Raw genomic sequence first — 16,158 nt, 5'->3', positions numbered from 1 at the left:
ATTGTTTAAGGTTCTAACTCCATAATTCATCATTCTTTAGTAATGCACATTTTGACACGTCCCTGTATAGTCATGCATTGTGTGTACTTGAATCGCACGATTCTCGTTAGATGAAAACTATGGCTTTGAATATTTTAACTGTGCTAAACTTGTTGTACGATTACTTATGCCGCTTACATATGCAGTTCATTTATATGTGGTGCCACATCCTTCCAAGATTAGGTAGGGGTTTAATAAGAATAAAACACTTCTTATAGTTGAATATCTAATATTTATCTACCCCTATGATGTGCGTTGGTTTTTTTTTTAGGCTACAGTTTTGCTAAGTTCGTAGTGCTTGCTCTATGCGTACTTTTCACGGTTTTGCTGACAATTATTTTTTCAGTGCAACTTAAATTTCCATGCTGCTAGAACCAAATCGCCTCGTTCTAGACCCATGGAGCGAGATTTATGCTACCTGCAGTTTTCTCATAATTCATGCTGGAAACCTTTTCTCTGCAAGGTTAACTTTTCCGGGGGGATTCAGTGCACAATGCCCTTGCAGTGGAGAAGAACTAGAACTTTGAAACAGATCTTCAAAGATATATTTTGTTATCTATACTGCTATTATAAAGGAAGAACTTTGAAGCTTTGAGGCTGGTAAACTCGGGAACCACAGCGCCAATTCACACACCCGATACATCGTTGTAATTGTCAGGGTGTGAAGATGGACATAGGCTATATAAATTAAAAAAATATAAGTTATTTAAAAAAGTTCACGAAAAAAAAGAAAAAAGTAGTCCCATGGAAGTAGCGCCGGCCGCGACGTGCGTGCTGACATCAGAAGCGCGGGAGGAGCGGCGTCCAGGAGCGCGAGGAGGAGCGGCGGACATGAGCGCGAGGAGGAGCGGCGGACATGAGCGCGAGGAGGAGCGGCGGACATGAGCGCGAGGAGGAGCGGCGGACATGAGCGCAAGGAGCAGCGGCGGACATGAGCGCAAGGAGCAGCGGTGGACATGAGCGCAAGGAGCAGCGGTGGACATGAGCGCAAGGAGCAGCGGTGGACATGAGCGCAAGGAGCAGCGGCGGACATGAGCGCAAGGAGCAGCAGCGGACATGAGCGCAAGGAGCAGCGGTGAGGAGCTGCGGACAGGCTGGGAGGAGCGAAGAGGAGCGGCGGACAAGCGGGGAGGAGCGGCGGACCGGTGAACTCAGGAGGGCGGGGAGGTACGGCGGATGAGGTAAGGCTCCGGGGGACCCACGGACAATGTCGGGGCCCTGAAGCCAAGGTCGGGACGGGCTGCTACTCCGGTGGACCCACGGACAATGTTGGGACGGGCGGGGTCCCTGAAGCCTGATTGCTCCCGGACAAGGTCGGGACGGGCTGCTAGTAATTAAAATAAGAGGAGTCAAAATGGTGACTTGTGACAGTTTGTTACACATATGTGCTTGAAGATAATCCCTTTGTACCTACACAATGGTAAAAAATTCCACTGACCTTTGCTAAATATTGTGAACAAGCTTTCAAACTGGCACACTGTCATTACATAGTTTCTTTGTTTGATAAGTATAGACAACAATAGAAAGGCTGAGGAATACAATGGTGTTTGTGCTGGACACTAGTGAAATTTTTTCAATAACAGAACATTCATTTGAAACGAGGGGACTACATGCAGCATGCACCTACGGCATCTTTACACAGCAGAGGTGTCCAAAGAGGCCATATATTTTGTTCCTAATTAATGCAGTTTATACAAATAATTTGTGACAGTCACAGCTACTGTTGAGACCTTTTTTGACCGACATGTAATGTGTTCTAATGCACACACAGCAGATCTGAATCTGATCAGATCACTGGACAAACTGGGTTTGCTTTGAAGCCAAATAAGATATACAGCCTATTTTAAAGGTCAATAGAAGGACTAGTCGTGCCCTTAAATCAACGCAGTTACACTTGAACACCCTATTCACAAATCGTTACTCCAGATGTGATCTATTAGTGACCAGGTGTGCATATGAAATCCATTCCAGGGCAGTCCTCATTTAAATGGATGTGGTGGAATTTGGGAATGGTGCTCCTCACCTTCCCCTACAGTAGTTCTAACCAAGTTCTGGTTTACCTCAGCGGAAGGCAATTGTACCAGGGAACAGATCTATACCTGGCCTGCACTGCATATTCTTTACTACACTACTCATGAAATACCTAAGTGGTGGAGTGCACATTCCCAGTTCCTCCCCCAGGGACACATGTAAATGCAAATTTATCAATGGCATTACAGGATCTGGTCGTCCATAGTGTGGGCAGGGAGGGTGGAGACTGCTGACTTTCCCCCTGTACTCCACTGTCGGGTATTAATTTTCTGATGGCTCAAGAAACCCAATGCATAACACCGCAATGGGCACCAGCTTGCTGCTTTGCTGTGCTTGTAACAGGCTGAAAAAGGCATACACGTGGTAGGACCTTCCTGTACATTTATGAAGTTCACCAGATGTGTAAGGTCAATTCAGAGTGTTGGGAAGATACATTCTATGCACCTATATTTTCAGAGACCAAGGTAATACATGCATATTCATAAAGTCTGGTAGTTCGGACAAAGCTTACCCTTGCATCATTATCAGCAGCTTCCTCACTGACAGGAGCGGATTCGTTCCTTTCACCCTACGGAAGCAAAACATTCACGTTTGTAAAAATCAAGGAAAATCATGCTGAGGAACATTATTTTCTTGACCAGTGAAAAGCTTACTTTACATGGTTATTTTACATTACTTATTTTTAATACGATCATACATTGCATTAGATTAAGCAGTATTAATAAAAAACCTTTGTGATCAACAGAATTTAATCTGCCATCTTGAAAGCAATACTAAAGGGGCAAGAAGTCATAACCATTCTAAAACATGTACATATTATTCACTGGTTACTAACCAAAATAAATGTAGATTTGGGGACTATATCGGGAAATACAAGCAACCCCACTTCACATCACAAAATGATGTTCAAAAATAGTGCTTCAAGAGACTTTTAGCACAGTGCTTATTTTTAATAATTTACAAAGTTAAATATAAATGAGGATTATACAACTATCCCAGTTTGTGGTTGGAATAACCAGTGTAATTAAACCCATTTGAATAACTAGTATACCATTTCCTACTAAAACTAATTCAAACACAATTATAGTACTAACAAGTAGCAGTTCAATTTTCACTATATTTTCTTAAAGAAGTCTTTCAAGAAGCAGTTACAACTATTTAATGAATTTTTTTTAAGTGTGTGCTGAATGTTGTAGGGACTATGCCTTCTGCCTTGTAACTCTTGCTTTTTTTGTCTTCTCTTGGACCCTATATTTTTGGGGGATTTACAAATCTCTGCACTTTCTTCCTGCTAACCAGTAGTAAGGGCCCATGCTCCTCCTTCAAACATGGTCAAATTAACATATTCTAAATTGGTATATTTAGCGTACCTCTAGGTTTCTAGTACAAGTCCAAAGTGTACCCAAGGCCTGCAAGTTAAGTCACTAGTGGATTGCAGAACCTATTGTGCCATGTACTTATGCGACGGTGAAAAAATATGGCTTCAGGTCTACCACTGTAGTTAGTGTATAAACAGCAATCTGACCTGTTAAATTGAATCCATTTGACAAGTCAAAACCATCCTTTTAAATATTTGATCACCCTATGGAGTCCTGGTCACCCACAAGGCAGAATGAAATGCATTTAAAAGTAGGACATATACATTTAATGTTAACACATCCTTACAGTGACTAGCACCTAAAATCAGTTTTTCACCAGCACAGACCAAGCTGTCATATCTATAAAACCAGAGTACAGCTTTCGATTCCTAGTACTAGTTCTCAGGAATGTGTCTAGCTAGATCAATAACTAATAAACAATAGTTAATTATTTAACATAAAATTCAATGGGGAAATTGGATTTTTAATAAATGTTAAGGAAAAGTAACTTTTAGAAAGTTAACTCTGACCTGCCTTTAGCTCCCAGGGGATAACTTTGTATTTGCTCTCCCACTTCTGCAAGCCAGTAACGATAATTTAAGTAGGTATGATAAAGGATTGAGATGCTTCCTAGGAGCGAACAGACTGACCTGTATGGGCAGAGACCACACCTCTCAACCTCTCAATTTGCAGAGAGGGGGGCTAAGAGCACCCATTTTGACCTTACAGTGCCAAACCCTGCTTGAGAGATCTGCTGGGTTTATATAGAGCACTGAGGGTGCACTTGAAAGAAAGGGGAATAGTATGCCCCAACTATTATAGTATGTCCAATGACTAGGACCTGCTTTATACTGCTCGATATCAATCCTTTGGTTTAGCAGAAGTACAGCTACTGCCCCAAACTGGATTTTAGGAATGTGTGTGGGAAGAGGATGATTACTCAAGGTATTCTCCCAAAACACACCCCTAGCCCTCATAGCACAAGTTTAGTGTCGTCAGAAACTTCTGCCATCTTGAAAACATCAGTGGGGAGGGCTTGACAAGGGAACCTTGACCAAAATTGGTTAGGGCATTCCCATAGACGAGCTTGTGCCAGGTATAAATGTGGCCTCTCCATGCACCTACTTCAGAACACTCCCAGACTAGAAGAAGATTGCATGAGTACTGCAAATGCTGCCTGCAACATGACAAGAACCCTAAAGGACTAGACCTGCTCTCCTGTACCTAGTACAAAGAAGAGGACTCCGCAGTCATAAGATAGACCTCCTGTTAAAGCTACAGAGACACAAAAAGATAAGAGGCCTTGTCTCGCAACTGCTCAGCTGTCCAGTAGGAACTGGACCTGGTTGCCCAGTCTCTGCCCAAAACCCTTTGCCTCCTCGAGTGTCCAAGGGGGTCTTTAGAAGCCTACTACTGTGGTGATTTGGGAATTAAAAAAATCTAAGTACAAAGGTATAATCTTTGATCAGGACGAACTGGATTGGTGTATCAGATTCCATCCTCAAAGCAGTCTGTCCCATTGCACCTAGATTCTAGTCTACCAAACCACTGACTGGGATTGGCACTTTTTGCTTAGTGCTAGCCAGACTTAAAAAATAATATCTCCAGTTCTCCTTACTTGGTGTAATGGTGTTCAATTACATCTTACTCAGGATTCTAATTCAGTGTGGGATCTTTTTTGTTTTAATTTTAACTTTATTACTGCCTGTGCCAAAGCTACTACGGGGTTGTGCTCAGGTTCATTTAGCGAGTTTGATGGGTTCACAATGTCAAGGGTTGTGAATATTTTTCCAGGTGGGAAGTCACCCACCCCAATCGATAATTCCATTTGGTACAGATGTGTAGATGAAGCTTGATGCCATTCACCAGAATTTTTTGTAGGAAGGTTTATGCTGCCAAATAGCCTATGCAAAAACAACAATTGATGGACGGAATGTTGCACAATGGCAAAACATTCACCCCCAGTCACAGATCTGGGTTTAATCCATCGTTATTTTGCTCACCACACCGCCCCAGTTCAGACATGGCCATATGCAACTCAGTCCTGACCCTGTGTCTCATGGGAACAGTCCAGCCCAAACTGCCAAGCCATGTCTTCCCTGGCAACATTTTTGGGGAACTGTGCAAATCAATATTTGTTGTGGTAATACTTAGTTTTTTGGGTAGGAAACGTGTGGTTTTATTGGCTTCTTAAGAAGGTTATATGCATATTTGGAAGTTTTAAATAAAATGTTCTAGGTCTTTTGGGATTTCCTCACATGCTTTCTTCCTAAATCATTTTGAAGAGGTTGTTTAAACTCCGAAAGGTATTCCAACTTTATTTTTAAGTTGCGTTTTACCTTTATAGCCTATGCACCTTTCAAAATGCTACTACTCGAATGCTTCACACCTCAGACTTTTTGCCCATCACCTACCAACAGAAAGCATTTAACCAATTCTAACATTTAAAATATAATCTTAAGTTTTAGAATTTTTCTTCCAATTTAATTCAAGAAACTCCAATGTTTAGTAATGCCATATTGCCTTAAAAGTTCAAGATAAGGATGTAAGCATTCTCAGTGAACAATACCAAGGTAATCAGGAATCATCCCCGTATATTGGGTGAGGACTCATTGCACTAACTCTATTGAAAGTTCAGAGGATTACAGAAATTTGGGTAATTAAACTTGGTTTCAGCATTTCGATGGATGATTTAGGATCATTATTATAGGTTTTTTTTGTCCGCTTATTTATGTGCCCATATTGTACTATGATGTGTTTTGATTTCTCAAATAAGTTGTTTGACCCTGTATTTAATAACCTACCTACACCCAAAAAAAAAATATATATATATATTTTGCAAAAGGAATTCATCATGCAGGTAAGTATCAAGATTCCCTGACCTTCAGCCGCACAGAGTTGCTGCCTCGCTGTCTGTAAGCCGGTCAAAGTGCTGGCACGGGCCAAACCAGAGCAGCAGCTGAGGTGGCAGAGGTGGCGAAGCCCTGCCCAGAATTGAACCAGATCGTGAGCAACAGGGTTCTGCCTCAGCCACCACAACATTGCAGATCCCGCAAGGCCAGCATGGAGCTGGGTTCAAGTGCAGAGCCGCTCTCCAGAACCTCCAGGATCTTGAGCCAGAGTTGGATTGGCGGGTGCCACCTGCCTTCACCGTTCTCCGCGGAGGGTCCCATGAAATACCACAAACTTTAGAGTCAAAAATGGGAAAATCAGTGAAACGTGTGGCATGATGTGGCGAGAGCAAGCAGGCAAGTGTGCGAGGGAGACTGCTAGTTCTGAAGGAGGAGGCTCTAACCAGTAGTTGTTCTGTTGTTGAACCACAAGACGCGTCTGAAGCAATGTGCAGCATGTTGAGACACGGTGAGAAGAGGGGATAGCGGCGGCAGAAGGGATCGGCAGCAGAGGTGAGGGGGTGATAATACGGCCCGGGAGCAGACCACTGAGCTGACCGCAGAGCTTGGAGCCATTCCGTTGTATTGTTGGGGGCGGACCGCTGAGCTGTTCCATGCCGATTAGCTGCCAGCTGTCACGCTGCATCATTGCTAACACTAAAAACAACTTAAACGCAAAAAAAAAACAAGCTGCAGCCTTTTTGATGTCTGAAAATTGAAGTAAGCACACAGCATAGCGCAGCTCATCGTGACAAAATCAGCACCCGGCACCCAACCCTTTGCGAGCGCTCTGCGAAACTAAGATGCAGGGACCAAAAGAGGCTCGTGGACAGTGGGGCAAGGGTGGACAGGAGCAAAAGTGAGAAAGTACAGCATCCTTCAGCAATGGCCATATGAGGCTATCAAGCGTGAACTGCTCACTGTCACCGTGCTCTCCCTGCAGTGGACCACGGAAAACCACTTTATTTTACTTCTAGCAAGGGCAGCGAGCACCGCTACGTGTACTGTGACTTTGACAACTCCAGTAGCGTGTGCAATTTTAAAAAACGTATTTTCTGGCGGGAGCATGTAATTTCATCTGCGGGGATACATACACTGTTAAGATGGTTGTACGAGCTTTCTGGCCCCTTTTAGTGTCTCGGTTCGTCCCCGTTCCGCCACGGCTTTTGTGTGCCGCTAGAGTGGAGGGACGAGACTCCTCCCACCCACAGCATACAGCCTTTAAAAGGTGCCTTCAATCCCGCCGCGCTTGGTGAGAGCAGCGCGAGCAAGGCGCTGGGGGGCGTGTTGTGGAAAGCCTCATTTGAAAAACAGTTTTGTGTTTATTTTTTACGTGTACTGTGACTGACAACTCCAGTAGCGTGTGCAATTTTAAAAAACTTATTTTCTGGCGGAAGCATGTAATTTCATCTGCGGGGATACATACACTGTTAGGTTGGTTGTACGAGCTTTCTGGCCCCTTTTAGTGTCTCGGTCTGTCCCCGTTCTGCCACAGCTTTTGTGTGCCGCTAGAGCGAAGGGACGCGACTCCACCCACCCACAGCATCACTTCCGGGCTATGCTCTACTAGAGTCAATGTGCATCCGGCCACGACGATGTCGCGCCTAAGTCCAGCCGGTCTGCGCCCGTCCGCGGCAGGACTGCGGCCAAGGCCCGCTATGCTGCCCCATCGAGGTCCGAGCCTATCAGGATCAGTTGGTCTAGGCAAGACTTGCTGGCCTTCGATCTAACAGGGCTGTGCAAAGCCCACTCTCTCGATCCTGAATCGTTCTCAGAGTCAGTTACATGCCCAGACTGTGGAAGATGGTGGGATTTGGCCGACCCTCCACAAGAGGCCATAGCAAAGGCATATATAGATCAGCCGGGCAAAGGTCTTAGAGCGGGACTTTTGAACTGTAGATCAACGCCCAAGCATGGCACTGATATTTGACTACTCTTAGAGAGCCAGGAATGGGATGCTCTGTTCCTAACTGAGACTTGGTTGAACGAGACGATTGGCAGCCATTGCTCTAGCAGTACCAGAGGGCTTTTCTATGTGTTTTTCTAACCGCGAGGATGGTAGGAGAGGGGGAGGCGTGGCCTTAATCTGCAAGGACTGCTATACTGCTATACCTTGTCCTCCGCCTCGCCAGTTCTAATTCCCGGGGTGGAATGTCTATACTTTTGCCTCCTTCTCAATCCTCAATTGGCTATTGCCGGGCTGGTGGTTTATCGCCCCCCGGATTGCTTAGACAGTAGCACTTTGCGACTCATTGATGCTATTGCCCAAAGCTCGCTGAAGCATGACCACTTCTTAGTTGTAGGAGATTTTAATATCCACATTGATAGCCAGGAAAGTTTACAGGCAGAACAACTTGTGGCCTCATTAAGTGCGGCGAATCTGATGCTTGAGAATAAAGGTCCCACACACAGAGCAGGGCACACACTTGACCTGATCTTTGCCACATTTTAGGATATATTGATGGAATAAGCACAGCCATTGGTCTGGTCTTCCCTTCCCTTCTCAATAGTGGTAGAAGGCGTAGTGCCCATTAAGGGCAAACGCTCGTATCTCAAGAGGCAATGGAAAAACCTTAGCCCGGATATTATGAGCCCTATTCTGGCGCAAGCTCAGCCCAAATTTACTAATAATGTAAGCGCTGATGCGCTGGCTTTAAATCAATGGATTGGAGATATGATGGAACAAGTGGCACCCGCTAAGAGGATGATGTCGCAGAGCGAATCGCCCACAGCCCCGTGGTTTTCCGCCGAATTACGGCAGGAAAAAACAGCCTGTAAAAAGTTGGAGAGACTCTGGAGGTTGGGTTATTGCCCCTAAAATACAATATAAATAGGCTATTAGATCTTTCCATAAAATCGATTAAAAAGGCAAAAAAAAGCTACTTTGCGGCTTCTGTCCAACAGGCAGAGCATTCTAGCAAAGAAGTCTTCAAAATTGTTCAGTCCTTTTTTAAACCACTCTGCATTGAGAGAGAGATCCCCCCCATCTAAAACATTGACAAAATCTCTCTTCTTTGATAATACAATACAGAAAGTCTACGATTCTTTCGGGCCGCCCAAACCTACGGTCAAAGAGGAAATAGAGAGCGAGGGCCCGCTGACAGCCCCCCTTGGGAAATTTCAGCTAATCCCATTGGATATGGTGAGGCAAGAAATAATACGCTGTAAATCCGGCTCGCCCGAAGATCCTTGCCCTCCCAAATTATTGGGACTGTTGGCAGATTCGATCACGCCAACTCTGCAGCACATCTGGAATACCTCCATATGCACTGGGGAGTGCCCAGAGGGCTGGAAACATGCCACCCTTTTACCCTTAAAAAGAAGCCAAACGGACACCCGGAGGATTTCAATAATCTTCGTCCTATTTCCCTGCTGGCAGCCCCCGGAAAAATGTTGGAGAAGCTGATCCAGCGTCGGCTAAATGCCCATATTGAGGCAAACAATATACTACATGAAACCCAGTCAGGGTTCAGGCCCGGTTTCAGTACTGAGACGGCGCTGATTGAAGTGGCCGAGTAACTAAGATGGTATTTGGATTCAGGAGAGTCGGCTATGCTGATGCTCCTGGATCTATCCGCCGCTTTTGATACCGTAGATCATGATAGGCTGGTACATCGGCTTACAGCAATTGGGCTGCATGATCAAGCACCTGGCTGGTTGCAGTCCTATTTATCGAATAGAACACAGAAGGTTGCACTAGGCCAATGCTCCTCGAGGCGCAGGGCGGTGAGTTGTGGGGTCCCGCATGGGTCGGCTTTAAGCCCCCTACTATTCAATATCTATCTTGCCCCACTTTTTACACTCATTGCCAACTGGGGGGTCACCGCTATATCATACGCGGATGACACCCAGCTGGTTTTCCCCTACTCAGAAGTGTCAGAGGTGGCCTTTGCGCGCTTTAAGGGCTGCCTCCAAGATGTGGCAACCTGTATGAATACAAATAAGTTGAAATTGAATCCGGGAAAAACGGAAGTGATCTTCTTTGGCAAAATCACCCCCCCCCCCCCCGGCAGAACTATGGTGGCCGGCTGAGATGGGGAGGACCCCCCACCCCCAGCCACTGGGCAAAGAACCTTGGGGTAAAATGGGACGATAATCTTTCTTTCGCGCCCCAAATTATTATTAATTACCCAATAAACTCCCCCCCCCCCCACTCTCAGCCCTCAACTCCCCCCCCCCCCACTCTCAGCCCTCACTTCCCTTCAGGCTCCCCTGTCACCACCATCATACACTCCACTTCCACCCGCTCTCTCCGCCGGCCATGAATCCCCGCCTCCACGCCTCCAACCTCCTCCATACTTCATCCACTCCCATCGACCCCGTGCCCTCTCTCCCTAACACCAACCCGCACGACGACAACACAGAGCCCTGCATGAACACTAACCCTCCCCCTCACCCGCACGCTAAGTCCCAGGTCATCCACCCAACCATGACTTCCACCCTCAGCACTAATACTCATCCCACGCTAGACAAGATTATGTCCTTCCTCCTACAACTCAAAGAAGAAATTAACACCATCAAGGAAGACATGCACACCATCAAAGAGTTGCTCAGCACACCCCCTAGACTCGCCTCACGCACCACCACCCCCCCTCCTGACCTGCTACCCTCCCGTCCCGACGACGCTCCTGAGACACGTCCCTCACACCGGACCGCGATCCATGCCCACAACCGCCGCACTCACTGGACCGCGATCCCCGCCCACAATCGCAACAACCGCCCCCTTCGTACATGCAACCCTCACTCGGACCTAGACACCCTCTCCCTCCTCAGCTCCTACGACCAAGCTCCCCTAAACCTCACAACTGCCTCGCACTTCCCCATCCCCACAATACACTCAAATCCCCGTAGATCCTCCACTCTCAACAACAGAACATCCGTCCCAAATAACCTTAGAAAAGTCCCCCTCTCTCTAGTACCCTCATCCTCTCCAGACACACCCCGTCTCAAATGCACTCTCCTAAACTGCAGATCGGCTTCTAAACACTCCTCCGCCATCGCTGATCTCATCCTAAGATTGGACCTTGACCTTATCATCCTGACTGAAACCTGGTTAACCGAATCCTCTACACCTATAATGGACATTCTGGTTCCCCCTAACTACCACATCATTAGGCTTGACAGGTCTGGCAAGATAGGTGGCGGAATCGCATGCATATACAGGAACAGCCTTTCTGTACTGACAGTTTCCGTGCCGCCCCTACCCTCCCCAACTTCCTACGAATACATCTGCCTCTATATCATCAGTGATGGCAAACCAATATGCTCTCTCCATGGCATTTACCACCCTCCCAGAGACCACCTCATCTTCGCCCAACAAATGATGGACCTGATTTCAACCAACGCAGGACGACAGCTCACCCAAATATACCTGAGTGACTTCAACCTCCATTGGAACGATCTTAACGATGCGGTGGTAAATAGTCTTAAAGGCTTCCTCAGCGCACTGGACCTCACACAATTATGTAACAGCCCGACCCACGAGAAAGGCTCTATCCTCGACCTTATCATCGCCAAAGAGGGCGCTACTCAACTTGAGACTATTCAACCCTGTGACTGGTCAGACCATCATATTGTTACATTTCACATCAATGAAAAAGTCAAACTCAACTCGGTTCAACCCACCAGAACTAAAGTCTGGAAAAGAGACCTGAAAAAACTCAACCCATCATCCTTACCCCCGAACAGTCGCGACCTCCTACTGGCGTTACAGATGTCCAATCCCTGACTGACCACTATCTTAGCGCCGTGACCTCAATAATTAATGAGGCTGCTCCCATGCAGCTAAAAAGAGTCTCCGCTAAAATCTCCAACCCATGGTACGACGGGAGTCTCAATGAAGATAGACGAGCCATGAGATTGGCAGAGCGCACCTGGAGGACAGCTCCCTCTGCACTACACCTGAAAACCCTGAAGAAAAAGAGAAACGCCTACTTCAGGAAAATAAAGCGCTCAAAAGCAAACTTCTTCAGCCTCCAGCTCGACCAAGCAAGAAATCGCCCTAGAAAACTCTTTGAGTTAATCAGAACACAAGCCAAGGAACAACCCCAACCTCTCAGTACCTTGCACGAAGCACCCGCCTGTGAAGACTTCGCCACTTTCTTTACCCAAAAAACTGACAACATAAAGAATGATCTCCGCGCTGACGCAAGACTCCACAACACACTCAACTGCATAACACCCACCGAACCTAAAAACAATGCAACATGGTCAACCTTTGAAACCTACTCCGAAGAAGAAATAGGCAAACTGCTCAACACCTTGAAACCTTCCAATCACCTCACGGATCCCCTCCCTGCTAACGCGGTCAAAGATTTCATCCCACTGCTCCTTCCTCTCTGGACTAAAATCATCAACAGCTCGCTCCAAGAAGGAACCATCCCTGACTCCCTCAAAGTTGGACAAGTCACACCTTTGCTAAAGAAACCTACTGCCGACCCTTCCGACCTAAACAACTACCGTCTCATTACCAATATTCCCACTCTCGCCAAATTATTGGAAAAATGCGTTCAACTACAACTGACTAAACATATCGACCTGTTTGATCTCCTCAACCCGCATCAATCAGGTTTCCGGGCAGGACACAGCACTGAAACTGCTATGACTCACATAATTGACGACGCCCTTGAAATCCTAGATCAAGGTGATTCCTGCCTCCTCATCCTGCTTGATCTCTCTTCGGCATTCGACACTGTCAAACATGAGAAGTTACTCGATCTTCCGAGCACAAGAATGGGTCTTTCTGGGACTGTTCTCAAGTGGTTCACCTCCTTTTTACACAACAGGTCGCAGAAATTCAAGAGTAACAACCTGATGTCCCCTCCAATACCTGTGTCGTTAGGCGTCCCCCAAGGATCTTCCCTATCACCAACCCTGTTCAACCTAGTTATGGAACCTCACCACCTTGCTTCAAGCATCCAATGTACTTTTTCACATGTATGCAGATGACACCCAACTATATCTCAAATTACAATCCCCCAACGACATTTTACTACTGAACTCTACGATTAGAAGCACCCAATCCTGGCTTGCTGATAATCATCTCAAACTCAATGCTCTGAAAACAGAATTCTTGCTGATCGCACCTCCCGCGAAGATCCCCATCACGCAAACCTGGCTTAAACAGTTAACGGCACTCAATGTCCAACCCATCATAGTGGACTCAGCGAAATCTTTAGGCATAACCCTCGACTCCAACCTTAACATGCAGCAGCATATCAGCAAGGCCACTAAGGGAGCGAACTTCCAAATCAATACACTGAGGAAACTTAAACCCTTCCTACCAGCCAAAGACTTCCAAACTGCAGTAAAAGCTTTAGTAATCCCGCGAATTGAATACGGCAGCACCGCCCTCTGCGGTCTCCCGTTAACCAGCACTGCACCCCTAAGAGTCTCTCTAAACGCTGCAGCCAGACTCATCACTGGATCAAAAAACACTCGCACATCACACCTGATCTGAAAACGCTGGACTGGCTGCCTTTTGAAGCCAGAATACATTTGAAAATCGCCTGCATGACACACAAGGCTCTACATCTGAGCTCTCCCGGATACCTCACTCAGAAGCGGTCAATCTCTGGCGACTCTAGAAACACTAGAGGCACAGACAATCTTCTGCTAAAACCTCGAAGATTCCGGAAGGTAAAAACCTATAAACGCTCTCTCAGGAATGGCACCCAGGATCTGGAACTCACTCCCTCCTGAAACCAGGCTCATCTCCTCCTTCACACTTTTTAAGAAAGTAAAAGCTATTTTTATGGCCAAATACACTTGACCTATTAGCTTGGATTTGGAAAGACCCTACTCTGACCTGTATTACTTTGTTCGAACTATGACTATGTATTTCACCTTGAGCCATTTTGAGTTGGAGTAACACCGCGACTATGTATTTCACCTGAATTATTGTCGCTACTAACTATCTACGCACACATTTATCTCGCTGTTCGAACTCTATGAATATGTATCTTACCTGTATTATTGATGCTACTGACTATCTATGCACACATTTAACTGTTATACTTGTATTATTGATGTGCTGTACTAATGTGTAACCCCACTCTCTTGCTGGCATTCCCAGCCGTGTAAAGCGCTCCGATATCTGCAAAGATCCTGTTCGCGCTATATAAAACTTTCAAAATAAATAAAAATAAAATAAATCCAGCAAGTCACCGGATGCTGCTTGAGTAAAATGAGGAACCTCCGACAAATCTTGAAACTACTGCCTGAGTCCTGTCGGAAAACGGTGATCCATGCCACAATTACATCGAGGCTGGACTATGCCAATGGCCTGTATATGGGTCTTCCTAAATATCTGACCCAACGGCTGCAAACTGTACAGAATGCTGCGGCTAGGCTGCTGAAGCATATACCGTTTAAAGAGCACGTTTCCCCCCCCCCCCCATCTTCGTTCTCTGCATTGGCTGCCGATATTCAGCAGGATTAAATTTAAAGCTCTCACACTGGCCTTTAGGGCTCTGCACGGTACATGCCCCAACTATCTGAGATCACGACTCCCCAGATACACTCAGACCCGCTCTCTTCGCTGGAATGATCAGGTTTTACTGAGTGTGCCACGAGTCAAAAGGGCAAGACGGGGCGGTCAAACTTTTTCAGCTAACACGGCTCGACTGTGGAACACCCTACCACCTGATTTGCAAAGGGCCCCGTCAGAACTTAGCTTTAGGAAACAGCTCTAGTTTTGGTTATTTTCACTGGATCATTAACTTTGCTCGCTTACCGGGCAGTTTGGCTTTGTTTTGCTCACAGCGCCGGGACACCTAGTTGAGGTAGCTGTTCGCGCTATAGAAAAAACAGTATTATTATTATTATTATTAAGCGTAGCTGGCCCACATAGGAGTGGCAAGCAGTGGCACCAGCAGCACCAGTGGTACAAGGGAATCAGGACATTAGGACACCAGGACATCAGGCCACAAGCCCATAGCCAAGGAAGTCAAAAGAAGGTTTATAAGGGCAAATCCAGGACAGACCAAGGGAAAAAGAGAAAGTCAAAGAGTTTTGGTCTTCTTTTAAAAGATAAATATCTAAACAAAAACAAAAGCAGTCAAAAACAGACAGAACTAAAGCAGAAGACCCAAAAGGGAAATAGAACACTGAAAAACCATGAGGTCAGGACGTGTGTGTGGAGGGTCGGCATCTACTAAAAACGCAAGCATGAGATAAATGAAGCTGAAAACGCTCTGAGGTTTAGTGGGTGAACCACAGGCAAAGATAAGACCGGCAGGTCAGCAAGAAGGCTCTATAATTGATATAACACCAGACAAACAGACAAGTGATAGAATGCCGGAAAGTAAAACGTCTAAAAACTGTCTCTTTCAGCCCAAAATCGACACCAAATATTGTTTCCTAAAAAATGCGGGCGATACCCTGCTCTTAAATTCTACAGCAAAAATGGGCCTACAAACCCCCCCTTCAGCCCTTTTGCTAATGGGACTGTGAAAAGAAAGAAAGGAACAAAGGTGGTGCAGTGGAATCTCCAGGGTCAGTTAGCCCAACTGTAGCTCTACATGGCCAATTACACTCCGCTAGCCAAATTTCCCAGTCCCTGGAGAAGACTGGAGGACACAAAGGAATACCACGAGAGATGGAGAAAAAGAATGAAATAATGGGAGTAGAGGAATTTTGGGAAGTCATCAAGGAAGCTTCAAGCAATCTCAACCTTGACAACAATTGCGCCAGTAACCGCTCCAAACGCCCAGACTCTCTTTCAGAGTTAAACATGATGGGGCAACTGTGCCTCAACTGAGCCATTATGTATACTACGTATAAGTGAATTATATAACCCCAAAGGAAAATCACAGCCGGGGGCCAAAACAGATATACAA

At 46.0% G+C, this 16,158-nt stretch overlaps 1 protein-coding gene across 1 annotated transcript in view; it reads right to left on the bottom strand.

Moving 5' to 3' along the window:
* Nucleotides 1-16,158, bottom strand: part of LOC147727223 (annexin A1-like) — a 137,914-nt gene that overhangs the window by 25,334 nt on the left and 96,422 nt on the right. The window contains exon 8 of the mRNA XM_086961273.1: nucleotides 2,582-2,638. Coding sequence (XP_086817399.1) covers nucleotides 2,582-2,638 — 57 coding nt within the window. The remainder of the gene's footprint in view (nucleotides 1-2,581; nucleotides 2,639-16,158) is intronic.

The sequence above is a fragment of the Lissotriton vulgaris genome, chromosome 3_1, assembly GCF_964263255.1.
Source record: "Lissotriton vulgaris chromosome 3_1, aLisVul1.2, whole genome shotgun sequence".
Classification (NCBI taxonomy): domain Eukaryota; kingdom Metazoa; phylum Chordata; class Amphibia; order Caudata; family Salamandridae; genus Lissotriton; species Lissotriton vulgaris.
This window is presented reverse-complemented; position numbering and strand designations above follow the sequence as displayed.